General features: G+C 45.8%; 1 protein-coding gene across 2 annotated transcripts in view; it reads left to right on the forward strand.

Annotated features, from left to right (window-relative positions):
* The first annotated feature begins 4,981 nt into the window (after nucleotides 1–4,981).
* LOC308470863 (unconventional myosin-Ia-like) overlaps nucleotides 4,982–26,617 on the forward strand; it is a 55,763-nt gene continuing 34,127 nt past the window's right edge. The window contains exons 1-7 of one of the 2 annotated variants that reach the window (XM_080994449.1): nucleotides 4,982–5,204; nucleotides 19,681–19,840; nucleotides 22,352–22,467; nucleotides 22,719–22,813; nucleotides 24,664–24,768; nucleotides 25,495–25,541; nucleotides 26,267–26,330. In XM_080994449.1, the coding sequence (XP_080850575.1) occupies nucleotides 19,721–19,840; nucleotides 22,352–22,467; nucleotides 22,719–22,813; nucleotides 24,664–24,768; nucleotides 25,495–25,541; nucleotides 26,267–26,330 (547 nt within the window). In that variant the 5' untranslated portion in view covers nucleotides 4,982–5,204; nucleotides 19,681–19,720. Of the gene's footprint in view, nucleotides 5,205–5,578; nucleotides 5,678–19,680; nucleotides 19,841–22,351; nucleotides 22,468–22,718; nucleotides 22,814–24,663; nucleotides 24,769–25,494; nucleotides 25,542–26,266; nucleotides 26,331–26,617 lie in introns of those variants that run through there. The other variant, XM_080994450.1, reaches the window with a different exon arrangement.

Here is a 26,617-nt window from a genome sequence, read left to right on the forward strand (position 1 = left end):
GAGGGGGCTCGCCCTCTTTTCGCCGGCTAGCCCCCACGTTTTCCCACCCTCCCACCCTTTAGGTAGACTTTAGGTAGGTCTCTGACTTTGCTATGGACTTTGGTCTGTCGCCGCAAGGGGCATGGTAGGAATTTTTCCCAATTGGCAATTTACAGCCATTTGGTTTTTCGCCTACCTCGTAGCAACTCGTCACAACTCCTCGGCATTGGCGGTTAGGCATTGGTAAGAAGGGGTTAAGAGGATGTGTTGGGGAGAGGAACGCCATCACCTCCCCCCAGTGAACGAAGGGTGGTCCGATAAAGGACTCTGGGGGGCGTGGCCCTGTCCGAAGCCTATGGAGGTGTGGGCCAAAGGCACGCCCCCAAGCGGTGACCCGGGGGAGCTCCTAGTTGACGTGCCTCAGCAGGAGACTCCCCCTCTATGGTGTTAACCCTTCCCGTGTCTCCAGCAAATGGGCTGGAGCCGGATAGTCGATAGGACCAATGCCTAAGCCAATGCCTCTCATTCCTGAATTCAATAAAGTTGTGGCCTAATTCACCCATTTAACCTTAAATTATGGTGTCTCGTGTCTTTATTTATCCTGGTGGGGGGCGGGAACTCGCCACGCAACTGCCTCAGGCGGTAGATGCTGAGGGACACTGAGTAGACAGAGCTTGCAGGGCGGGAACGCGCAGCCTAAGCTAGGTTGCTGCCCTCAGGTGCCAGAAGCTGCCAGTGCCGCTGTCAGATTTATTTATTTAGTTTTATTTAGATTCATGCAGGTTACAACAGAAAGGCAAGTTAAATACAAAATAGGTTAGTACTAAATAGGTTAGTGAGTTTCCACACAAAGAGTTTAGAACCTTTTGAAAACAGCAACTCTATTGAATCTAAGATACATAATACAGCAGATGGTAAACTCCAACAAAAGATTCAATTAGATTCAATTAGACAGCTTTTGTAACTGGGATGGGGGGGGGGAGGCGCCATCTTGCTCTTTACCTCAGGCAGCAAAATATCTTGGGCTAGTTTCTCCTTCCATCTCTCCACATGTGTGTTAATTAGCTGGCCAATGCCAAGGTAATGTCTTAAAGACTTGATGGTGCCACAAAACTCTTTTGTTGTGTTTGCTGCGAGAGACTTGTCACATGGCTACCCCTCTTTTCATTGCTACAAAGCCAGGGAACTTTGTGTTACCACCTGCCCTGCTTTGTGAAGGGTGCCAGTTAAGAAGGGTCACTGTCAGTGTTCGTCATTTCTGCATTTCTTTTCCTCAGACCTTGCAGGATTTCTGTTTATCATCTCCACCCCTGCAGGGCTTATCATATGCATGTAGAGAGAATAATTGGGTGCACTCTTCCCACCTTAGATCAAATCTACGCTGCCAGGTGCCATAAGAAAGCGGCAGAGATAGCGCAGGATAGTACGCACCCCGGAAATGATCTCTTTCAGCTTCTGCCTTCTGGAAGAAGGTATAGGGTTATAAAGGCCAGGACTAGCTGCCTGAGAAACAGTTTCTGCGCAAATGCAATTCTGGTTCTAAACGCAGCATAAGGGGTCTCTATAGTATAGTGTATTTTATAGTATAGTATAGTGTATTTTAAAATGGGGTTTCAGAGTTTTTAGGGGTTTTTGAATGTTTTATGTAGTTTCGCAATTTCATTGTTCTGTATGGGACAATGACAATAAAGATATCATATATCATATACCAGCAGCTCTGCCAACGTTGTGCATCTGATGGACACCAGTTCAACAAAGCTCATGCTGCCATCAATTTGTTAGCTTTCTAGGTGTCACAAGACCCTGGCAAGGCCCAGACACACACCATGGCTGTGTACACACTCTGCACCCAACACAATCCCACTTAGGGATGGCAGGATCTGCCCAGTACACTTCTCTCTGTTTCTCATTTTGCAAGCAATTCCCCCACATATATTGTACTTCTATACGTTACCTTCACTGATATATGAATTGGAGATTACATTTCCCCCTAATATATGCATTTGTGTAAACATTGCATGTTTACACAAAACTGGTGACACAGTTTGGATGAATGTGAATTTAAAAGTACGGTTTTCGTTTCGGTTCTCATATTGTTTCAGAAATTTCATAGATTTGACCTTAGGTGGCCCAATGAGGATGTGATATGGCATCAGTGAGGGGCGCAGCTCACAGTATCTCCCATTTTTACACTCTTGCACTTCTTTCAAACACTTTTATTCACCTCAGCCTGTCCCCTCACACCATTTCCCCTCAGCTGCAGCCTCCCTTGTTTTTAGCCCATTCCTCCCCTTGGCTTTTTACCTCAGCATTTCCCGCTTCACTTGTTTTTGCCTCCACATCTCTTGGGTCACTCATTCCTTTTTTCTCTCTAACTGCAGCCTTCGCCCCTATTTATACACAGTTATATTTGTTAAGTTGTGGGTGAACATATCAGACGACACAGCGATTCTTCAAACAGCTCTTGTTTATTCACAGGCCAGAAAAAGAACTGAACTGAAGGGTTCAGCCAGCCTGCTTATATAGAGCTCCAGTACAACGCAACTGTAACAACCTTCTGTAACTATCCAATCACTGAACGTCACTTTCAATCCTTATTTGCATATGTGGACCTGAGTGAAAACTATCTACAGTATCCCCCTGCTGGCCCAGGGTGAGAACTTCAGTACATAACAATATTTATAGGTCATGCTCTCTTTCCCCTTCACTTTTTACCTCAGCCTCTGCCCCAAGCCTAGTCACCCCTCACCCTGTCAATCTCTCTTCTCTTGCACAGCAGTCTGTGCTGATGACATATGGTGGCTCTGCCTATGGGGGCCCTGTGTACTGCCATGTGGCCCTGAAGCCCCTGATTGCTGCCTGCTGCGGAGCTTTCAAAATCCAGACCTAGCTGGGACGGGATTGTGGGGCTGCTGTGTGGAGGTGGGTGTTGTAAACAAAAATCTGCCCTTTTCCCTTATGGGGTATCCAAGAGCCCATATAGAGTCCTTACGTAGGCTCCCTATTGGTAGGAGAAAATAACAGAGGCCAACCAGAGAACATTGAGAATCAAAGCAGCTAGTAAGCCTGATCTTTATTGATCTGTTGCAACAGGGTCCTCACTCACCACACGCAGGAGGGAGGAGGAACCCAGAACAAAAGTATGCCTGCCCTTATACTGTATAGACATTTTAAATTCCCTCCCTGGAGTCCAAGACCACCCCCAGAAACATCATACATACATCACAGAAGGAGTGTAGCTCAAGACCCACCACCCAGATACATCATACCTACATCACAGAAAGGGTGGTCTACAGCAGAAATCTGAGTGCTTTGTTTACCTCCTGTCTGCCAGGTTACCTGTTTAATGGTCACTTGATTGGACTGCCTGGGGAGCCTGGCCAGTCTTTTGTAATGATAAATACTTAGTTCCTGAGCCAGGTCACAGGCTCACACCCTATTCATATCTTAAATGTGCCCTTAAGACAGGATTTGTGAAGGAAAAGACTATGGGGAGGCTTTTCCATTTTTCTTTGACCTTGCAGAGAAAACATTTGGTCAGTTTGGGATCAAAAATGGTTTCAGGTCTGTCTTCCTGTGCTGATCTATGTACGTGCTTGGTTGGTACACTTATGAACATTTAACATATATCTTAGACCTCAAAATTCCTACCACAGTAGGTATGGACATCGTCGCTGAGGGCCGCCAAATAAGGCTTTGAGGGCCACTTGCAGCCTACAGGCTGCATGTTGGACCACCCTGAACTAGCAGTAGCTGATTCACTCAGGGGTGGTGCGCCCTGCTGCGCCACTTGAGGTGATGCAGGAACATGCCTCCTCCTCATTGCCACCCCACTGCTGGTGCCTGCGTTGCACAGCAGCACCCACAAAGTGCTGGCAGCAGCTTCCGGAGAATTCTCGCCAGAAGTGAGGTGGGTGCCTCACCCTGCCACATGAGGAGGCCCGGGCCTGGATTAACTACTATGGAGAACATTTGTTATGGAGGATGCTGAAATTCCTAAAAGATCAACTCAAGCAGGTCCTTCTCTCTGTGTGCAAAACTGGGAATACTACAAAACATATATTTATTATGTGCAGCAATTCATTACTTATTTTCCTCTCAAGTGACACTGCGCGTTAATAAAAAGCAGCTTTTTTTTCTCTTTTTTTTACAATGTGGTGGAACTAGCAAAAGATGGACAACATTATGACTTAGCTCAAGGGTCACCAGTCGGTCATCTGTCCTCTAGATCAGGGATGGAGAGCCTGTGGAGGGCCATAGCCCCACTATATGGCATCTCCAAGTGCACCATTTCATTTCTTTTCATATACAGTGGTACCTTGGGTTACATATGCTTCATGTTACATACGCTTCAGGTTACAGACTCCGCTAATCCAGAAATAGTGCTTCGGGTTAAGAACTTTGCTTCAGGATGAGAACAGAAATCGTGCTCCGGCGGCACAGTGGCAGCAGCAGGAGGCCCCATTAGCTAAAGTGGTGCTTCAGGTTAAGAACAGTTTCAGGTTAAGAACGGACCTCCAGAACGAATTAAGTACTTAACCCGAGGAACCACTGTAAATGAGTGACTGCCATTCTCCACTGCGGGGAGAAGTAAAGCACTCAGAACCGTGTTAAGGCCCAAACCTGCTCTCAGTCACTCACACTAGGTAGTGTGACAGAGGCCTTGGTGGGATGAGTGTCCACTGTGTCTCTATAGAAGTGTTTCCCAAACTTGGGTCTCCAGCTGTTTTTGGACTACAACTTCCATCATCCCAAGCTAGCAGGACCAGTGGTCAGAGATGATGGGAATTGTAGTTCAAAAACAGCTGGAGAACCAAAGTTTGGGAAGCACTGCTCTATAGGCACAGAGTGCACAGGCTTTTGAAATATGCAGGAGTTCTTTGCAAATCTCTTTTTACACACACACACACGCACACTCCTTCCATCCATCAAATTGATGGGCACTTTGCTAGCAACCTAATGATTAACCCTGTTGACTTTGCAGCCCTGTGATCTGAGAAGAGGAGGAGGAGATCCTTTGGTGGCAGGCAGTGCGGGGAGGAAGTAGGTGTGGCAGTCAGAAACTGCTGAGCGGCAAGCAGGACGGTGCAGAAGAGACAAACCATGGACAGCTCCTGCTGAGCTGGATCAACCTCCTTGCTCTTTTTGTTCTAACCCTGGGCTACGTTGGAGAAAAGGCTTGGGTGTGCGACCGCAGAGCTGTGGGACGTCTCCCTGTTCAGGGGGTGAGTAGGAACCTGCCTTGGCATTCTCTTCACAGTGCATAGCCAACTTCATTCTTGCTTACAAAGTAGGAGACTCTGCGGCTTTCTCAGGGCTTTGCACACCAGGGCCTGATACCTCTCCCCCCCCCCCCCCCCCGCTGGCTAGTTAAATAGGAAATCTACATCCTTGAAACATTGTTTGTTTTCTGGGCAGGCATCCTCTCTGTGTTATTACAAAAAGCAGCCCTCTCCCCTTCAGGGAGACAGCTTCTGTCTGTAGGAAATCCCCCTGTAAAATCTGCCTTGTTCCTGATTTGGAGAGGAAACGTGCCGAAAAACTTCTTTTAATCCCCACCCTTTACCCAATCTCCAATGCTTCTTGGAGGCAATGCCAAGACAAAGACATTTTCTTCTTTGTTTGCGGACACGGAAGTTTCAAAGAAAAACAAAACAAGAGTTGGCAGAGAGAGAAAGGAGGTGGAGAAAGCGGAAAGGTATATGTTGGGGGTGGGGACACACAGGGCAGCTCTTAGAAATGGACTGTGTTTCATTTACCCCAAAGAGGGGGTTTGAGGTTCAAGCTTGCCTGAAACTCTGCTCTTTAATTTTTATTGCATAGGTACAGGCCGCCGTTGCATGGGGGGCATGGTAAAAGCACTCTGCATGTTCCCAGAGACACATTTTATGTGGGACGCGGGTGGCGCTGTGGGTTAAACCACAGAGCCTAGGACTTGCTGATCGGAAGCTTGGCGGTTCAAATCCCCACAATGGGGTGAGCTCCCGTGGCTCGGTCCCTGCTCCTACCAACCTAGCAGTTTGAAAGCACGTCAAAGTGCAAGTAGATAAATAGGTACCACTCTGGCGGAAAGGTAAACGGCGTTTCTGTGCGCTGCTCTGGTTAGCCAGAAGCGGCTTAGTCATGCTGGCCACATGACCCGGAAGCTGTATGCCAGCTCCCTCGGCCAATAAAGCGAGATGAGCGCCGCAACCCCAGAGTCGGTTACGACTGGACCTAACGGTCAGGGGTCCCTTTACCTTTACCTTTACCTTTATAGGGTGCAGTTGCATGGGGGCATGGTAAAAGCACTCTGCATGTTCCCAGAGACACATTTTTATTTTTATGGCTACTGGATGAAGATTAATTTCTTAGGCAGATGACTAAGAGTCCAGGATGTTCAGGGGACTGGACAGGGTCCCCTGGCAGCTGGAGACCTCTTGGAGAAGGTGATACCCCTGAACCTGAGGGGAGGGGGCAAATATGCATGTGTTGCAGATTGCAGATTAGAAAGAGAGAGAACAAGAGAGAGCATACTGTGATTTGGCTGAAGGCATGTTGAGTTGCAGAGTCTCTCTCTTGGAATCCGATGTGGGTAGTGTATCTTCCGCCTTCAAGACATACCTACTCATAATGTTTGTCTCCACATGTGTTCTGCTTGTATACTTGTACATGAGGCAAATATTACAAAAATGCCAGAAATCTCTAGCGCTCTCTCATAACACCCCCCCCCCCCGCAACCTTAAACTGAAGCAGCAATATCCCTGGAACTTTGCCTATTGGAGAATGTGCAAGACTTATTCACATACTCCTGGAATCAGCTTTGGCACTGAAAAGGGATTCTGGGGCTGAGTGCTGGCAAACCTTATACTCCAGCACTAGATACTGCCAGCTGAGCACAGAAAGTAGTGCTTTCCCACCTCTACTGTTGGAAGAAGGTGTGACCCAGTGAAGGGAGGGAAGAAATCTGAATTGTTTTTTAGGAGCCCTTTGCACTGGACTCAGGGTGTTTCCAGACCCTTGATTTGGGTGAGATCCAGTCATAAACCAGCAATATCAGCTTGTATAATTAAAGCTAATTTGGAGCTCTTGTGCAACAAACCCGCTGCCCTAGAAGGTTGGGCTTTTTGCAATAAGGAAAGTGACAGTAAAACGCACAGAAAAACATTGCTTGACACAATGTTGCCTAACCTCCCTGCAAACAGATCAGAATAAATGCTCAGTAAATAGCCAAGGTCCTCTAATCTCCCTGTAAACAAATCAGGATGAATGCTCAATAAACAGGTTGTCTGGAAGGTAAGTCAGTTGCGGGGGGGGGGGGGGGGATTTTTGCAAGTACAGTGGTACCTCGGGTTAAGAACTTAATTCGTTCTGGAGGTCTGTTCTTAACCTGAAACTGTTCTTAACCTGAGGTACCGCTTTAGCTAATGGGGCCTCCCGCTGCTGCTGTGCCACTGCCACGCAATTTCTGTTCTCATCCTGAAGCAAAGTTCTTAACTTGAGGTACTATTTCTGGGTTAGCAGAGTCTGTAACCTGAAGCGTCTGTAACCTGAGGTACCACTGTAACTAATTTTCACCTTTAGGTTCCACTGAATGCAGTGGGAACAACAGTGGCTTCTCATGCAGGCTTAAAAAGATGAAGCAAAGCATTCTACAGATTCAGGGCCCAATAACAGCAATACTATCTCCAATTTGAAGGAATGGGCAAAGATGTCAAATCCAGTTTTTCTTGATTTCTCACTTTTCCAATCTTAGGTTCCTTTCTCCGCATTTCCACATCAGTTTGAATTCTTTCTAAAGTCCTTATGAAAATTCATCAGCATTTTAGAGTGAGTTTCTCCTAGTGTGATTTTTTTATGCAACTTTGCACAATATGCACATTTTTGCAAAAACATTCCCCCCAATGTAATTCATTGCTGTATGTTCCTTTCTCTAATATATGCACAGTTTACCCTGGTGTGTGCATTTCTTGGCTGGAGAACTAGGCTGCAAAATTTGGAGAAGTGCAAATTTTGAAGTGTGGCTGTGTGTGAGTTCACATATTGCTTCAGTAAATGCAAATTAGGTAGGTTCACCTATAGATGCAAACTCAATTAAATTTCTTTCCCCATCCCTGCCAATTTGGCACAGTGGTGATACTGTATTTGTGAACGGAAACAATCACGGGGGAAAGGTGATACCAACCATCTGGAGGCAAATGACTTGTTAAAATAGTAGCAGGGGTAAATTCACCCACCAATGAATGAATGTTTATCTTTGTTGACTTCCCATAAGTCACTCCATTTCTTCGAGCAGGAAATCCTTCTCCCCGCCCCCATCCCAGTCCCTTGTCAAATATTTAGATTCCCCTGGCACCCATTGTCTGCAACCTGTTAAACATGCACTTGGCTTCTGTGACTCTTGGAGATCACTGTGACTGTGGGTTGCTAAGAGTGTGAGCAACCCTGGCCTGGCGGAGATTGTCAGTGCGCCTTCCTGAGTCCCAACTCTCATCATTCCTGCCCATGCTGGCTAGGGGTTGACAGGAGGTGAAGTCTAGCAATACAGTGGTACCTCAGGTTAAGTACTTAATTCGTTCTGGAGCTCCACACTTAACCTGAAACTGTTCTTAACCTGAAGCACCACTTTAGCTAATGGGGCCTCCTGCTGCCGCCGCCGCGCGGCCGGAGCACGATTTTTGTTCTCATCCTGAAGCAAAGTTCTTAACCTGAAGCACTATTTCTGGGTTAGCGGAGTCTGTAACCTGAAGCGTATGTAACCTGAAGCGTATGTAACCTGAGGTACCACTGTATCTGGTACTCCATCCTTGCTCTAGCTGCCTAAACAAACCCCACACCTTTCCCTTGGCTCTGACCTAACCTGGGGCTAGACGAAAGGCTTTTGCCACCTCCCCCTTCCAGACCACTCTAAATCTCACGCTTGAAGACAGGGAAATGAGCACAGGAGGAAGAGCTGAGGGGCTCCACCGCCTCCCAGAATATGCCATCCGTGGCGCTCTCATCATTCTGCCTAATGGTAGGATTGGCCCGGGGCCCAGGCAGTAGACATTTGACACAAACTTGGCTAGGAGCTGAAGAGATCATAGTTCAGTGGTACAGCATGTGCTGTGCATGCACGAGGTCCTCATGCCACCTCCCATTAAGGGATCTCATATGGTAGGACTGGGAAAAGTGTGGGAGGCACCGTAGCACACGGTCCGAAGTACAAGGGGTGGGGAAAGGTTACCACCTGGAAAACCTAGAGTACAGTCATGAGTCAGAGTAAACCAGGGATGGGGAACCTGTGGTCTTCCAGCTGTTGTTGGACTCCAGGACCCATCAGCCCTCAGCCAGAGTGGCTAAAGGTCAGGGATGGTGGGAGTTGGGAGTCCAGCAACATGGAGGGCTGCAAGTCTTCCACCTCTCAAGTAGACCCCACTGAACTAGACAGAGGCAACGATCTGACTTGATATAATGCAGGGACGTCCAACTCCCAATAGACTGTGAAGAAAGCTGGCAGTGATCTGTTGACCTTTTTTTAAGAAGCTAAACTTGTTGAGCTTTTTTTAGGAAGCCAGGGTGCTTTTTATTTTATTTTATAAAGGCTATAAGCCACAGTTGTTTCGAAGGAGATCACTGCTGAGGGGCCAGAGATCTACTAGGATCTACCAGGAACACCCCCGTGATCTACCTGTTGGACATGCCTGGTATAATGCAACTTCATATGTAATATGCCTGATTCAGCCCGCTTCCTGGGTTTCATGGAGGAAGGTGAGGGTTCTGCATGTGTTCTGTTGCTCTGTCCCAGCTTCTGCCAACCTAGCAGTTCGAAAGCACACCAGTGCAAGTAGATAAATAGGTTGCAGGAAGGAAAACGGCATTTCCATGCACTCTGACTTCCGTCAGGGTGTCCTGTTGCCCCATTGCGCCAGAAGCGGTTTAGTCATGCTGGCCACATGACCCAGAACGCTGTCTGTGGACAAATGTCGGCTCCCTTGGCCTGAAGCGAGATGAGTGCCACACCTCATAGTCGTCTTTGACTGGACTTAATGGTTCAGGGGTCATTTACCTTTTTTACCTTTACCTCTGCATGTGTACAGTGGCGTGCCTGTAAAGTTGCACCAGCTAATGCCTTGTATTATTATTAATAATAATAATAATTACTACTATTACTACTATTATTTTAATTTGTATACCACCCTTCATCTGAAGATCACAGGGTGACTCACAACATACAAACACAAAATGAAACCACAAAATACATAATAGAACAAAAACAAAGCAAAAACTTCCCCTCCCACAGACACATTTAAAAGGCAATAGGATGTTAATCAGTCAAATGCCTGGTTGAAGAGAACTGTTTTCACCTGGCACCAAAATATATGTGATGAAGGTGCCAAGCTAACCTACTTGGGGCGAGTGCATTCCACAAACGAGGAGCCACCACAGAAAGGGCCCGTACCCATGTTGCCATCCTCCGGACCTATTGTGGGAGAGGCACCCAAAGAAGGGCCTCAGGTTGTGGTCACAGGGTCCAGGTTGGTTCATAAGTATCTTCAACTTTTAAAGGTTTGGTGCAGTTCAGCTGTGAGAGGAGGCAGATAGCAGTAGCATGGCTATTTCTTGCTGCATCTGGAGAACAGCAGCCAGTGAGAGCAGGAAAGAGTGTGAAGAGGAAAGAATGTTGCCACAGCTGTAGCTTGTTTCCAAGGAGAAAAGCCTATTTATTTGAGTGCCGTCATTGGTGGTTGGTTGCTGCTGGCAGGCCAGCCTTAGTGGGGCAACCCCACAGGAGTGACCGAGGGTGTGACAAAGGCAAGGGGTATCCTCTAGGGGCTATTGGCTGCTGATGGGCTTGCTCCTAGGTGAGAGATTGGTGGGGATGTAGTTAACCTGCCTTGCAAGTGCAATGCTGGGGAGCTCTGTCTGTGATGGTGATGAGAGCATAGAAGCAGCTCATCAAGGCAAAAACAGTGTATTTTGTGATTTGCCGATCAGAAGGTTGGTGGTTTGAATCTCCACGACGGGGTGAGCTCCCGTTGCTCAGTCCCAGCACCTGCCAACCTAGCAGTTCTAAAGCACGTCAAAGTGCAAGTAGATAAATAGGTACCGCTCTGGTGGGAAGGTATATGGCGTTTCCGTGCGCTGCTCTGGTTCGCCAGAAGCAGCTTAGTCATGCTGGCCACATGACCCGGAAGCTGTACACCGGCTCCCTCGGCCAGTAAAGCGAGATGAGCGCTGCAACCCCAGAGTTGGCCACAACTGGACCTAATGGTCAGGGGTCCCTTTACCTTTATTGTTTAACTTCCCATTTATTTATTGCATTTTTATTGTTTCTTTCTGTTGTGTTTCCTGCTTTGGGGGTCCTTTGAGCCAGATAAACCGTAGCATAACATAACTTGCAAAGGTGCAAGCATTTCGGTTGCAAATTGGGTACAGATGGCTACCTTATCACCCAAGTCGTCATTTGTATCCTCTTTTGAACCAACCTTAATACAGTATACCAACAGAGTGAACATAAAACTACTCGCTTCAGATATGAACTTTATTCAAGCAGGACTGATAAGGATATTGAGATTTTATGGTGGTGGTGCAGAGTCCATGGGCAGCCTTATAAATCAAAGGTGAAGGTTGGGTGTTTTATAAAGTGCAATAAATGTTGGTGATGTTCTACTGATCTCCTGATCTTAATGATGGGGGGGGGGGGCTTTAACAAGAGGGAACTATTATATACAGATGCAAGATTTGGTGCAAATCCAAATAGTGTAACCAAGATAATGGTGCTTCAGAGCAATTACTAATTTATTAGGCACATTTAAATACTATGCCCCATTCTCAGAGGGAAAGCACTGTAGTGTAGAAGTTACTAGAGTAGAGGTTCATGGATCGTGCATGGGCAAAGTTTGCTGCCCTTATTGCCTGTGGCTTCACACTGAATGTACATAGCACGAACACACCTATGCAGTTTTCATGTGTGATGATCAGCAGGTGGGTTGCATGCTACATCTTGCACAGAGCTGCTTTCCACCTAGGGGTTTTGTGAAGTGGTACCCTGTGTCATTTACACACAGTTTGTCTCTCAGTGCCCTTGTGCCATTCTTGACTCATGCATTTTCCATTATGCGCATGCTTCCTTCTGCTGAGGTTGATGGAAGGGGGCAGAGATCAGCAGCTGAGCACGGGCTTTTCATGCTGAAAGTCCCAGGTTCAGTCCCTGAAATCTCCAGCTAAATGTATCTCAGGCTGGGAAAGATCCCTGCTTGAGCTACTCCAGAGCACTTTTTAGTTGTAAACTGGGCTTCATGGGAGATCAATGGTCTGATTCAGGGCTTGTCCACACTTGCACTTGACTCATGCTTAGAAAACATGGGTCCAAGCGGTTTTCTGCTTGATCCGCACTTTCTAGGCACAGGTTCAAGCCATTTCCCCCTTGGCCCACTCTTTCCCCAGGGAAAACAAGTTCTTTAGGTCAGAACAAACATACATACCGTATTTTTCCGTGTATAAGACTAGGGTTTTTTTTAACCAAAAAATTAAGTTAAATTGGGACTCTTCTTATACACAGGTCGTGCTGAGGGGTGTTTTCTTAATTTGGAGTCCCCCAAAATAGGGGGCATCTTATACATGGGGGCGACTTGTACACCGAAAAATATGGTGTGTGTATACACACACATACCCACTGTACTTTGTACAGCTAAATAAATTAATAAACCACTCCTTCTCAATAGGCGTTCTTCTTCTCCCATGCCACCTCTCATATCACGAATTAAGCTCTGTGAGTAAAAAAAGAAAAGAAAAACAGAGTAATACTGCATGTACTTTTTGATACTAACATTCAAGATATATCAGATGGGTTCAGAGGAGGACAACCAAGCGCAGTAATTGTTTGGAATGCAAAAGCCGCTGGAAAATTCAGAAGGGACAGATAGTGTTCCACCATCTGGGAAAGGAGTTAACTTTTCCAATAGTGTAGGCTGCTGCAGTCTGAAGCACAACCACTAATTGTTTTCTGTCAACACTGAGGGCAAAGCAAAGATGGGCTTAAATTAAAGGAAGACAAGATTTCCTACCCATAAGAATACCTGGGAATTGGGACAAGTTGCCGGAGGAAGTTCTGGTTTTCACCCTTAGATGATATGTTATAAATAGGCTGAATGAAACAGCTAACAGGAAGACTTGGGGGCAAACAACATGAGCAGCACACACTGACACAAATTTGTGAGGAAAGTAGTTCTCTTCTTATCCAAGGTAACCCTTGTGAAGTGGAAATACAAATGTCAAGATAGATTTTTGTGGAACTTCCTACAAATGCGACATTGTTTCAGTGTATTTGAGTCCCTCATTATCAAAAGAATAGTTTAAAAATTAATACAGCGGTACCTCGGGTTACAGACGCTTCAGGTTACAGACTCTGTTAACCCAGAAATAGTACCTCAGGTTGAGAACTTTGCTTCAGGATGAGAAAATAAATCCTGCTCCGGCGGTAGTGGGAGGCCCCATTAGCTAAAGTGGTACCTCAGGTTAAGAACAGTTTCAGGTTAAGAACAGACCTCCAGAACGAATTAAGTACTTAACCCGAGGAACCACTGTACTTGTTATCAAGTGGGATCTGCAACAAAATGTTGCAGCACTGTTTAGTGTTCCATCTTCTCCAGGATATTCTGTTCCATCACCCAGTGTCCCTCTTACCTGCTCCCCAAACAGTTAGCAATGAGCACATTTGGGGTGTGCACACATTCCCATTGACCCTGCATCTGGTGTGTTCCCACCGCTGGTTTGAGAAGTGGTGTGCACACACATCATAAACCGCAAGCCACACCTGCTCTGTCACTTTTTATGAAGTTCTACATTTTGATGTGTTTTCTTCCAAACCAGCTTCAATCAGAATTGGAAACCACCACCCCACCAACCCCAACAACATCTGGAGCTGGAGAGCACCACATTCGCTGCTCCTGCATGGTTGCTATGTATATTATTTTCCTTCAAACAAAGCAGGGCTGGGGAAGCTCTGTCCCTCCAGATGTTATTGGACTCCCATTAGCCCCAGCCAGCACGGCCAGTGGTCAGGCATGATGGGAACTGTAGTGCAACGACATCTGAAGGGCCAAACGTTCCCTAGCCTTGGGTTGGTGTATTTTACTTAGACAAGGGAGGCCTGCGTTTGAATCCCTGTGGTCTTACAAGAAACAATGGGTAATAGCCAACATTTGCCATACTCAGAGTATAGACATGGAAATCAATGGGATCTGTGAGTGTTGGCTACCATCCCATATTATTACTTGCGTGTCTTGGGGAAGTTCTCGTGGGAAAGGGGGATATAAATCTGGTAAACAAAACAAATCTTTTTTTTTTTTTAATTAATATTTATTGAAGTTTCACAAAGAATAGAATCACATTGATAAAAAAGAAAAATTTAAAAAGAAAAAAGAAAAATACACAATACAAAATACAAAATACAAAAAGATAAAAGAAAAAAACATTTAAAAACAATTCCGTCTTTTCATAACTTCTTTTACATTTACTTGTTTCCCGGACTTCCTCATACCTCCCTCTTTTGTATTCCAATTCAGTTTGTTAATCCAGCAATTTCTTTCCCTCCTTTTTAATCCCAATCCTTAATCTTAATATATTGTAACATTAAGTTTTTACCTATTAAAAACCAATTTCTCCATTCTTTTAACCTTTCTAATCCTAATCCTTAATCTTGATATATTTATAACTTTAAAGCCTGTACAGCTAGAAGCCAGTTAACTTCAATCCAACATCACTCTAACATTCATTAATTTTGCAATATTTCTGTAAATAATCTTTAAATTTCTTCCAATCTTCTTCCACCAACTCTTCTCCCTGGTCACGGATTCTGCCAGTCATTTCCGCCAATTCCATATAGTCCATCATTTTCATCTGCCATTCCTCCAGTGTGGGTAGCTCTTGTGTCTTCCAATACTTTGCGATAAGTATTCTTGCTGCTGTTGTAGCATACATAAAGAAAGTTCTGTCCTTTTTTAACACCGATTGGCCGACTATGCCCAGGAGAAAGGCCTCTGGCAAAACAAATCTTATTGGAAGTATAAACCCCTTCATCCGACCGCCCTTGATACATAGCTAATATCTAAATCGGACGCTGTTGCACTTGGGTCTGGCCTTGGAGCTTCTGATGGCCATGTGGTTGGTCACTGTGAGAACAGGATGCTGGACTATATGGGCTTTTGGCCTGATCCGGCGGGTCTCTTCACATGAGGACTTCAGATAAACCCCCAGTTTCTCCCTAGTGTGAGCTTACAGTTTCTCTAGTCAGTAGCCACATAGTTAACATTGGTGTCCTCCCATGTGGCAGCCATAAGAAACCATGGCAGCCCACAATAAACAAGAAAAGCAGAAGAGAGACCCTTAAGACAACAAACTAGCCTAACCATTGCACCACAATGACTGTTAAGGCGAGAATCAAGTACACCTGGACAACCCAAGAGCTCTGGCTCTCAATGCATCTATCCCAGCTTCTGTTCCGAGTTTGGCTCCCCGTAAATGGACTGAATACTAACCACTGGCCATATGCCTCTGTTTATTTACCCGCCTATGTTAGGATGAGATGCTATCGCAGTTGGGCCTTCTGCTCTCACCTGGGAGATACAAAGGAGAAAGTACAGCATCCAGGCTGTTCAACTCCTTCCTGGCCATAAAGTTCTTTTATAGTCAGGCTAATGATCGTGCCGCTCACAGGAACTCCTCGATTAGTGCTGCTGATGCAGCTTCATTGAATTTTCTTGCTGAGTCTACTCTGGGGGTAAACAGCAATTTAGTAACTCAGACAACAACAGAATGCTTTGCTAAGGGATTGTTGGCCAGTGCCAGGAAAGAGTCTTCGCTGGCTTCCCAGCTTCACCCTCAGCCAGAAGCATGACTAGCAGACGCACAGCACTGCTAAGACTTTATGTGTGGCTCTGCAATCCAAATGCTCCAAGTGTCCTTTTTCCCCCCAGGGACAGTCCTGGATTTACAGAAGGCACCCCAGTTTCTGATTTGATCCTAAAAATATCCCACTTTTCCTTAGGATGTCCCTATTTTCGCTGAATAAACATTGCAGGGTATGGAGTTATCTAAGGGACGCAGGTGGCGCTGTGGGTTAAACCACAGAGCCTAGGGCTTGCCGATCAGAAGGTTGGTGGTTCGAATTCCCACGATGGGGTGAGCTCCCGTTGCTTGGTCCCTGCTCCTGCCAACCTAGCAGTTCAAAAGCATGTCAAACTGCAGGTAGATAAATAGGTACCGCTCCAGCGGGAAGGTAAACGGCATTTCCGTGCACTGCTCTGGTTCACCAAAAGCAGTTTAGTCATGCTGGCCACATGTATGTACGCCGGCTCCCTTGGCCAATAAAGCGAGATGAGCGCCGCAACCCCAGAGTCGGTCACGACTGGACCTAATGGCCAGGGGTCCCTTTACCTTTATGGAGTTTTCTGACCGCCGAGCAGCCTGAAGGCAACCCAGTATATGGAATTTTCTTTTTTTGAACGTTTAATGTTTTATTATGTTTTTATATATGTTGGAAGCCACCCAGAATGGCTGGAGCAACCCCGTCAGATGGGTGGTGTCTAAATAGTAAAATTATTTTTATGGAATGGGACGTCCCTATTTTCATTGGAGAAATGTTGGAGGCTATGCAATCCAATTTGGGGTTGTTGGCTTTTTGTTAATACAATGCAACCACTGAGATTGTAGGTTTAAGTGGAAGACTGGGACAGGAAGAGAGAGACTCTTTAACCCTATTCCCAGGCACCATTTTCACGTTGAAAATCTCCCCCTTCTTTTTCGCCTTCTCATCACACACATACATGTACCATTTCCAGACTTTTGCAATCTTCAGGTGAGATTCAATTCCATAACAGCAAATTCAGGTTGTACAATTAAAGTTGAGTTGGGGGGGGGGGTGGAGAAAGAAAGAAAGAAAGAAAGAAAGAAAGAAAGAAAGAAAGAAAGAAGCAGCAAGTTTTGAACCAGGGGTTTTCTGATTCATAGCTCAGAATCATAGCTTCTAAGCTACGCCATCTCTTATAAGTCACTGCCTCTCAGGTGAACTTATCTCTAAGGTAAAACTGCACCTTGGAGCCCCATAAAAGAAGGGCAGCAGGACACAAAGACATGCCTGCATTTAAAGCCCATTTAAAGCCCATTATTCCCCCTAAAGATTCTTGGGAACTGTGGTTTACTCCTCACAAAGCTACAATTCCTTAACACGGTCTGCCCTTTGCTGCTAGCTTGCATGACTTTTTAAAAAGATTAGACAAATCCATGGACATTTGCACCAGCGCCGAGGCAGCGGTGGTGCAAAGTTTGGGTTCTGAAACAAGTCACATTTGTGCAGCTTGCTCTTAGCCATGTTTACTTAGAAGTCCCACTGGTTTTTAATGGGACTTACTTTCGAGTAAATGAAGCATAGGATTGCCAACTTAACTGCAGCCGTGAGTTTGGCTTGCGGGGAGGAAAGTACTCTCTTCTAGGTTAGACTTTGGAACTAGCCATGAAGAGGTTAATACCACTGGGAAGAACCACCCCAGGCTTGCAAGGACACCAGTGACTCAGAGCAGGAAGTTGGGCCGCCAACAGCTGTCAGCTGGCCTAGGAATCAATGGCACCCGGCAGGATGGAAGGGTGGGGGTGGGGGTGGTCAGGAAGGCACTCAGCATCTCCTCACAAAGCACTTATGAGCTGGCAACCTTTTAGCCTTCCCTGCATGTGCTTCCCTTATTGTTGCTGCTTCCCTTCATTATGGAGCAGCACAGACTGGATATTCAGAGTCATGCTTTGTTTTTGTGTTTAATTGAAGTAACACAGAGGCTACATTCACAGCTTTCATTCTGAACCCCGTGATACCACTTTAAGCAATCATGGCTACTCCCTCCCCGCAAAAGGGAGCTGTGGTCCTCTCCCAGAGCTGCAATTCCCTGAGTAGTTTGACAGCCAATGCCTCTTCTCATGGAACTCTGGGAATTGTAGCACTGTGGTGCTGTGCCCTGCCACATGTGCATTCACTGAATAAGGAAAATAGAGAGCCTGGACCCCTGACTATTTATTGCTTTGTTGCAAACGGAGAAGCTTAAGTAGAGGTAAAGGGGCACTCATGTAAAACAGCTGGTCTTTTAGTCTATGGGTGGATCTACACATAGGGGAAAAACGCTATAAATAAGTCAGAAATGTGATAGTTATAACGAAAGAAAAATATATATATGGAAAATTGTGTTTTAAATTTTTTTGCTCTCTGGCGCCATCTGGTGTTGCATGTTTATAGCACATTCAAATAGCTGTGTCTTTATTTATGTAGCTGAGTCCTATATCAGACCTACCAAAAAAAAAGAGGGTGCTTTCAGACTGTCACTGTTTTTTTGGGTGGAAGAAAGTGATGGAAAGTGTGGGGCAGCACTTTCTTCAAAGCAATGCTGTCTAACCTCCCTGTACTCCCTGTAAACAATCCAGTGTCGCATAATCTCCCTGCAAACAGATCAGGGGGTTAGACTAGGTGACCCTTGGGTCCCTTCCAACTCTAAGATTCTATGATTCTAGGTTGAATGCTCAATAAGCAAGACGCCTGGAAGCAGTAAGAAAGAGAGAAAGATACTCTGTCCAGGCCTCGCCATTCCTCATCTTCACCCAACCAATAGGACTCTATTTCCCTGCTTATGCCAGCTGCCAAAAGCTGCTGTTTCTCAAATACAATCTGCCAAACAGACACTGGTCTTGAATCTCAACTCTGTGAGTGAGTGGCCCATTCTGGAAATGAACATACATAGCCATTAAAGAACATTTTAGCTGTTCTCTTGTGTCAAATCCCATCTGGAGCCACTTCTCGTAAAACCGTCGTAATAGACCGACTCACACTAATCAGGCAGTAATCTCACTACATCGTAACAGGGAGGGTGCTTTCAGTTCATCTGAAACAAGATAATGGAACATAAAAACAGAAGCAGGGTCTCTGAGATATTTACTTAAACTGTAGCACACATTGTGGATTTCACCTCTGTTTATTTCCTCAATAATTAGATATTTCCCCCCCAAAATATCTAAGAGCAACTGTGACTGACCTGCGGCTTTCTAGATGTTGTCGGATTCTAACTCGCATCAACCGCCATCTAGCATAGATCATAGAATCATAGTTGGAAGAGACCCCAAGGATCATAAAGTCCAACTCCCTGCAATGCAGATGGTCTTATGTACACAGTTTCTCTTGAAAGCAACACACACACACACACACACACACGTGTCTCTTGCATAATACAGTGGACCCTCTGCATACGAACTTAATTTGTCCAGGGGGTCCGTACTTACCCCGAAAAGTCTGTATCTGGAGGCGCCACTTCTGCGCATGCGCACGGCACGATAGAGCACTTCTGCGCATGCGCATGCGCATGCGGCAAAACCCGGAAGTATACATTAAAGTATACATTACCCGAAGGTAATGTAACCCGAGGTACCACTGTACCCATCTACAGCAAGGGCAAGGAATCCAGAGTCCTCCAGATGTTGTCGGAATCCAGATTCCATCAACCCCAGTCAGCAAGGCCAAGGATGGTGAGCTACGCTGTAGTGCAATAACATCTGGAGGTTTGCAGACTCACCGACCCTGCTGCATTGTCACTGGCTTTGTATGAGCCAAGAGTCTGTGGCAGCTTTTCACATGTCACTAAGGAGAGGTCTTTCCGGTTCTGTGGCAGCATTATCCGGATCTCACCTAACTGTTCCATTGCCTTGCAGGTAGGCATTCGTGTCTGGAATTCCTGTCTCTCCCACAGCCATGGAGGCCGATACTGCAATTGACACCAGTAGGGTAGGAGATCTGGTGCTTCTGGACCCATTGACAGAAGATACGTTAATCCAGAATCTGGAGAAGCGCTTCCAACATAAGGAAATCTATGTAAGAGCGGCAGGGATTGGGGGTGGTGGTAACCCCCAATCCTTTCTAACTGGGGTGGAAGGATCTGTCAATTTTGGTGCTCTCCGTTTCTCATTTTTCAAATCTTAATTACATTTCTATGCACTTTGCAGCAATTTATGGTTCTCTCCCCCCCCCCTTTTATTTTATTTATTTTATAAGATATTTATTAAAGTTTTCAAAATATTACAAAGTAAAAATAGAAAAAAGAAAAATACAAAATAAAATTAGTTAAAAACAAGTCAATCTTTCCATTACTTATTTTTCATTAGCTTGTTTCCCGGACCTCCTCATGCCTCCCTTTTTTGTATTCCAGTTCAGTTTGTTGGTTCAGCAAATCCTTCCCCTCTTTGTTTATCCTAATCTTTAATCTTAAAGTATTGTAACATTAAATTTTTACCTGTTAGTAATCCATTTTTCATATTCCCTTATAATATTTCACCTAAAAACCATTTAATTTCTATCCAACATCATTCTAACATTCATTAATTTTACAATATTTCTGTAAATAGTCTTTAAATTTCTTCCAATCTTCTTCCACCGACTCTTCTCCCTGGTCTCGGATTCTGCCAGTCATTTCCGCCAGTTCCATATAGTCAATCACCTTCATCTGCCATTCTTCCAGAGTGGGTAGATCTTGTGTCTTCCAATACTTTGCAATGAGTATTCTTGCTGCTGTTGTGGCATACATAAAAAAAGTTCTATCCTTCTTTGGCACCAGTTGGCCGACTATGCCCAGGAGAAAGGCCTCTGGTTTCTTCAAGAAGGTATATTTAAATACTTTTTTCAATTCATTGTAGATCATCTCCCGGAAAGCCTTAATCCTTGGGCATGTCCACCAAAGGTGGAAGAATGTACCTTCAGTTTCTTTACATTTCCAACATTTGTTATCGGGCAAATGGTAGATTTTTGCAAGCTTGACTGGAGTCATGTACCACCTGTATACCATTTTCATAATATTCTCTCTTAATGCATTACATGCCGTAAACTTCATACCTGTGGTCCATAACTGTTCCCAGTCAGCCATCATTATGTTATGTCCAACATCTTGTGCCCATTTAATCATAGCAGATTTCACCGTTTCATCCTGAGTATTCCATTTCAACAGCAAGTTATACATCTTTGATAAAGTCTTAGTTTTGGGTTCTAACAGTTCTGTTTCTAATTTTGATTTTTCCACCTGGAAGCCAATTTTCTCTCCCCCCCCCCCCCTTTTAATCCTCATGAAAATTCATTTGGACTCCGAACATTTCTCCGAACTCATTTTTATATGCAGTTTCACCAAACATATACACATTTTTGCAAACAAATTCCCCTAATATAATGCGTTTTTTGTAAACATGGTTTCGTTGGAGAACTGCAACGCAAAATTTGGATACGTGTGAATTTCAAAGGATGGCTGTATTTCAGTTCTCGTATTGCTTTGGAAAATGAAAATTTGACATATTAGGCATTAACATACTGGTTTTGTCCTCCATCCCTATTTTTAACTTCAGAATGGGAAACATGAGGCACTGTGCAGTATGACATGCACAGTCCAATCGTATGCATATTTTCTCCCGTCAGCTCCCTAGAGAACATGTATAGCTTTGCAGCCTAGGTGTATTTTTGTATAGAGAAATAGGCAACAACCATTGCAGCTCCTGTCCAGAGACACAGCTGACTGGCTGTGCAGGACGAAGCATGCCAACTTTCCAACAGGCTTCTGTAGCTTTGCCTTTCACAGTGAGTGACGATGCACATACATTATCAAGTTTGTGCCGTGAAAAGCTTCTCCTGTAGATTCCTGAAAAAGAAGCTGGGGTTTAAAGGCACAACAACAATACAGACCAAAGCAGCGTTTCCTCCCCTGATCATTTGGCAATCCTCATCCCAGGGGATGGAGAAAGAGAGGTGGCGCTGTGGTAACAGAAGCAGGGGCCGAGGGAAAACAAGCTGGAGGAAAGTCAGCTGAGGGGTCAGCAGGAACTGACTCATTCATTTACTCAGCTTCAGCCCATTGAGGATTTGAACCCTGGTTTCTCAGGTCCTAGTCTATTATGCTAACCACTACACCATACTGTCTCTGGTTAATTCAATACCTGAGTTATGGGGAGGCAGAAAAGGCCATGACCTCCTTACCTTTTTGTACTGGCCAGCTTAGCTACTTTTTTCAGAAGTGACAAGGGAGCATGATGTGTCTGAAGCTGGGAGAGGACTCAGGAGCTGGACTTGTGGGCAGTGGCATAGCGTGGGGGGTGCAGGGGGGGCCGGCCGCACCGGGCGCAACATCTGGGGGGGGCGCTCGCACTCGCAGCTCTCTGCCCCTACCTGGCTCACTCACTCTCTCTCACGGGTTAGGGGGCGCAAATTACTTGCCTTGCCCTGGGTGCTGACAACCCATGCTACGCCACTGCTTGTGGGTGTTTATTAAGGACACCCTACTCTTTCACCCCAATTTTGAGCACTGCCAGCATCTTGCTGTTCGTAATAGCAACATTCCTGCCTTGACAGACATACATCGGGAACGTGGTGATCTCCGTGAACCCGTACGAGCAGCTGCCCATTTACACGGAAGAAATAGTGGAGGAGTATAAGAACTGTAACTTCTTTGCGGTAAAACCCCACATGTAAGTGAGACCCCCAAGGGAGTTTGGTGTGTGTGTGTATGTGACAGCTTTGAGGAATGGGATGCTGGTAGCAAGCCAGCCAGCCTGCCCTTCTAATGTAAGGTTACCAGACGTCCCCGTGTCCTGGGGACAGTCCCTGGATTTACAAATCAGTCCCCATACAAAATCCATTGAAGTTGAAACATGTCCCTGGATTCATTGAAAAAAATCTGGTAACCTTATTCTAATGCTTCTTCACTGTGCCTACATAGCTATGCCATAGCAGATGATGCCTATCGCTCACTGAGAGACCAGGACAAAGACCAATGCATTCTTATCACTGGAGAGAGCGGGGCTGGCAAAACAGGTGAGTGAGAAAGGGTTATTCAAGGGAGGGAGGAGAACATCATAAAACAGGGGTGGGAGACATGTGTGAGCTTCTGGATGTTGCTGAACTACAATTCCCATCAGCCCCCAGCGAGCATGGCCAATGGTTAGGGATGATGGGAGTTGTAGTCTAGCAACACATGGCAGGCCTTAGCAGAGTGGTGGGTTTATATAGTAATGTTGGCGTGTTTCTGTTTGGCTGCATCTACGCAGCTATAAAAAACACCCTGGGGAAAACCCCGTCTTAAAGCTCACAATGGAAAATTTCATAAGTTCCGATTTCAGCTCTACAGTGCCATCTGGTGTCACAGTGTTAAAACACATTCATAACTACCGTATTTTTCCTTGTATAAGACGCCCCCCCCCCCATATAAGAAGCCCCCTATTTTTAGGGACTCCAATTTAAGAAAATAGGGGGGAGATTGCCCCATGTATAAGATGACCCACAGACCCCATAATTTTAAAGTAAAATGACCTAGTCTTATACATGGAAAAATACAGCACTTTCCCCCTAATGTAGCTGAGTCCTATGTAGTTTGTCAAGGTGGCCAGCCTTCCCCAAACTGATGTCCAACTGATCACTAGTCATGCTGCCTGCGGCTGACTGAGGTTGGAGTCCAACAACATCTGAAGGGCAACAGAGGAAGTGTGCACTAAAGAGACTGATACGGCTTCATATCATGTAACATGCTACTGTCAGGGGATGGCAGGATGCTGAAGAGTGAGCACCAGGGGAAGTGGGGGCTGGAGTCTGACTTGGGAGAGGGGGCCAGTGGTCTGCGGGGACCTGTACCAGCCAAGAAGCAGGAATCGGAGGCAGGGGAAGCTTCTGAGCTGGAGGAAGAGGCAGGCCAGGCAAGTGAAGGTCTGGGAGCTCCCCACCCTCTGCTGAACCACTGTCTCCCAGAACCAGGAGGGGACTGAAGAGGGATGAGCAGAGGAAGTTTCCATGCAGGTGCAGTCTCCAGCTGTGTGCACGCAGCCCATCAGGGGAAGGTACATAAACTGGTGGAGGGGGAATGGTTCCCAGTTGCTGAAACTGCTCCATAGGGCATGGACATTGGAACAGCTGCCTAGACACCAAGCGGGTGTGCATAGTTCTTGAGAGCTGTAGAAGTGACTGTGATATCTTTGACAACAGTTAACTCTGTGCCATGTGCATTCTTTCGCTGGGAAGTGCCCTTGACACTATCCAAAAATTACCACAGCCTGTGTTCCACGTGGTTCCCTCACCCCCCAGTCTCCTTGTTCACATAGAGCAGTGTTTCCCCATTTTGGGTCTCCTGCTGTTTTTGGACTACAATTCCCATCATCACTCAACACTGGTCTTGCTAGTTAGGAATGGTGGGAGTCGTAGTCCAAAAACAACTGGAGACCCAAGTTTGGGAAACAATGACATAGACAGATACAAATCGGCTGTTCACAGCTGAAAATGCCCTCCTGCCTTGCATGAAATCCGACTACGTGCTTATGCAAACAATTATGCACACATCTCCCAACAACAGTATAATCCAGAAGCGGGAACCTCTGGCCCTAAGGCTTAATTAGGACTGCCAATCCTCTCCATTGGACCTGCAAAGCCACTTTGGGCAAACCATATCCACGTGCTAGTCATCTAACATTGAATGATACCTGCGGCAGGACACTTAAAGTCTATGGGATCTCTAATCTAAACACTACAGTACTAAGATCAGCACTGAGGTTGGTGGAAATACTGCTTTTGACTCTTAAAGAATGGATCTCTTACCTCTAGTCTCATTAAGCTCCCCACCTCAGTACTTCTCATACATGTCCCAGTCATTGCTCCTTCCACTTTTCCTGTACCCTCAGAGGCCAGCAAGCTGATGATGTCATATGTGGCAGCTGTATGTGGGAAAGGGGAACAGGTGAATCGTGTCAAGGAACAATTACTTCAGTCGAACCCAGTACTGGAAGGTATGTACATGCTGATTTCTTCTCTGTGAATGGGATAGAGAGGGCTGTGTTCTGGGACAGCAAAGTATCAAGGCTCTTTTGCACTTTTGATAAGGACGCTAATTGTACGCAGTTGTTGCTCATTACTTGTGAGGGATCCAGATGTCCCCACTGAAGCCAAAGCTTCTGTTGTATTCATTTGCATTTGTTGTAGTTGTGCAAATGTTACAGCCACATTTTGGACAGTGCCCGTGGCATTAGTGATACCATCTTGTCTTGGCCTTGAGCTTTTGAGAACCTTTGAGTTTTCACAATCTGTAGTCTAGCAAGTCCTTGAATTCTATACTATTCTATACCTGTTTGGTCCACTCCTGCCATGATACGTTGCCTCTACAATCTAGTCCAGAAGACCTCTTAACGTCATGGAGGAGGAGGCGTTTGGATTTGATATCCCGCTTTATCACTACCCTAAGGAGTCTCAAAGTGGCTAACATTCTCCTTTCCCTTCCTCCCCCACAACAAACACTCTGTGAGGTGAGTGGGGCTGAGAGACTTCAGAGAAGTGTGACTGGCCCAAGGTCACCCAGCAGCTGCATGTGGAGGAGCGGAGACGCGAACCCGGTTCACCAGATTACAAGGCTCTTAACCACTACACCACACTGGCTCTCCATCACATGGAGGGGTGGGCAAGGCTTTCCTGGGTAAACGTGCAACCCTTTTAATAACCCTCTTCATCCCCTATTGCAGCCTTTGGAAACGCCAAAACCATTCGCAATGACAACTCCTCACGATTTGTAAGTATTTGCTGAGGAATGAATGTTTTGGGAGAGTTTGTGTCACAGCAAGAATTATGTGGAGCCACTTGAGAGGGTGGGGTGGGAAGAGAGAGCAAGAATTATGGACTCAGATCTGCAACTACATCAAAGTTCTACAACTCAAATAGTATGCCAAGAAAAGATGACTGACGTGACCTGCATAAATGGTGTTAATCAAATGTCCAGGTAATATTCGCCTGTTTCGCATCATTTGTTGTTATTCTACTCTTCATGGAAATGAGAAAACGTTGTGCGGCCTTGCTTTCTGACTTGAAGAAATCTTGCTTGATGTGGTTGGTTGGGGGGTACAAATGCATCTGTCAGGGCAAGAAGACTGTTGTTTTTAAAATGAGAAATGCTGCTGTTTTGGAGGAGAGGCCATAGTTTTGCTTGAGACATTTGCACTGTGGGGGAGAGGGAAACCCCTGAATGCCATTTTCCTGATCTAGATCCCCACTGAAACTGCTACTTGCTCCACTGGGGAAAGTAAACATGTCTCGTGTAGTTTGACCGTTGCTATCTGTCAATTTTAAATCACCAAGTCCCCATATCTGCACTGTAAATTGGGCTACTCTGAAGCAAAAATGAGTTAAATAATAGGAACTCAAGTCCCAAAGGTGGGTGGACTTAGTATCACATCCTTCAGGGGTTACAGGCAGCTCATTTTGCTTCAACAGCTTTCCACATTCCCTTCTTCTCCTTAGGGCAAATACATGGATATTGAGTTTGACTTCAAGGGCGATCCTTTGGGTGGTGTCATCAGCAATTGTGAGTATGAGATACCAGACCCTGATAAAGTTTGTCAGAATTTATGCAGCCTAGGACCCACGTACCTACGGGACTGCGTCTCCTGGTGTGCCCCGCGGAGGACCTTAAGGTCCACAAATGACAACACTTTGGAGGTCCCAAGTCTCAAGGTGGTTAGATTGGTCTCAACTAGGGCCAGGGCCTTTTCAGTACTGGCCCCGACTTGGTGGAACGCTCTGTCACAAGAGACTAGGGCCCTGCGGGACTTGATATCTTTCTGCAGGGCCTGCAAGACAGAGCTGTTCCTC

This window comes from Podarcis pityusensis, assembly GCF_964106645.2.
Source record: "Podarcis pityusensis genome assembly, chromosome: 2".
Classification (NCBI taxonomy): Eukaryota; Metazoa; Chordata; class Lepidosauria; order Squamata; family Lacertidae; genus Podarcis; species Podarcis pityusensis.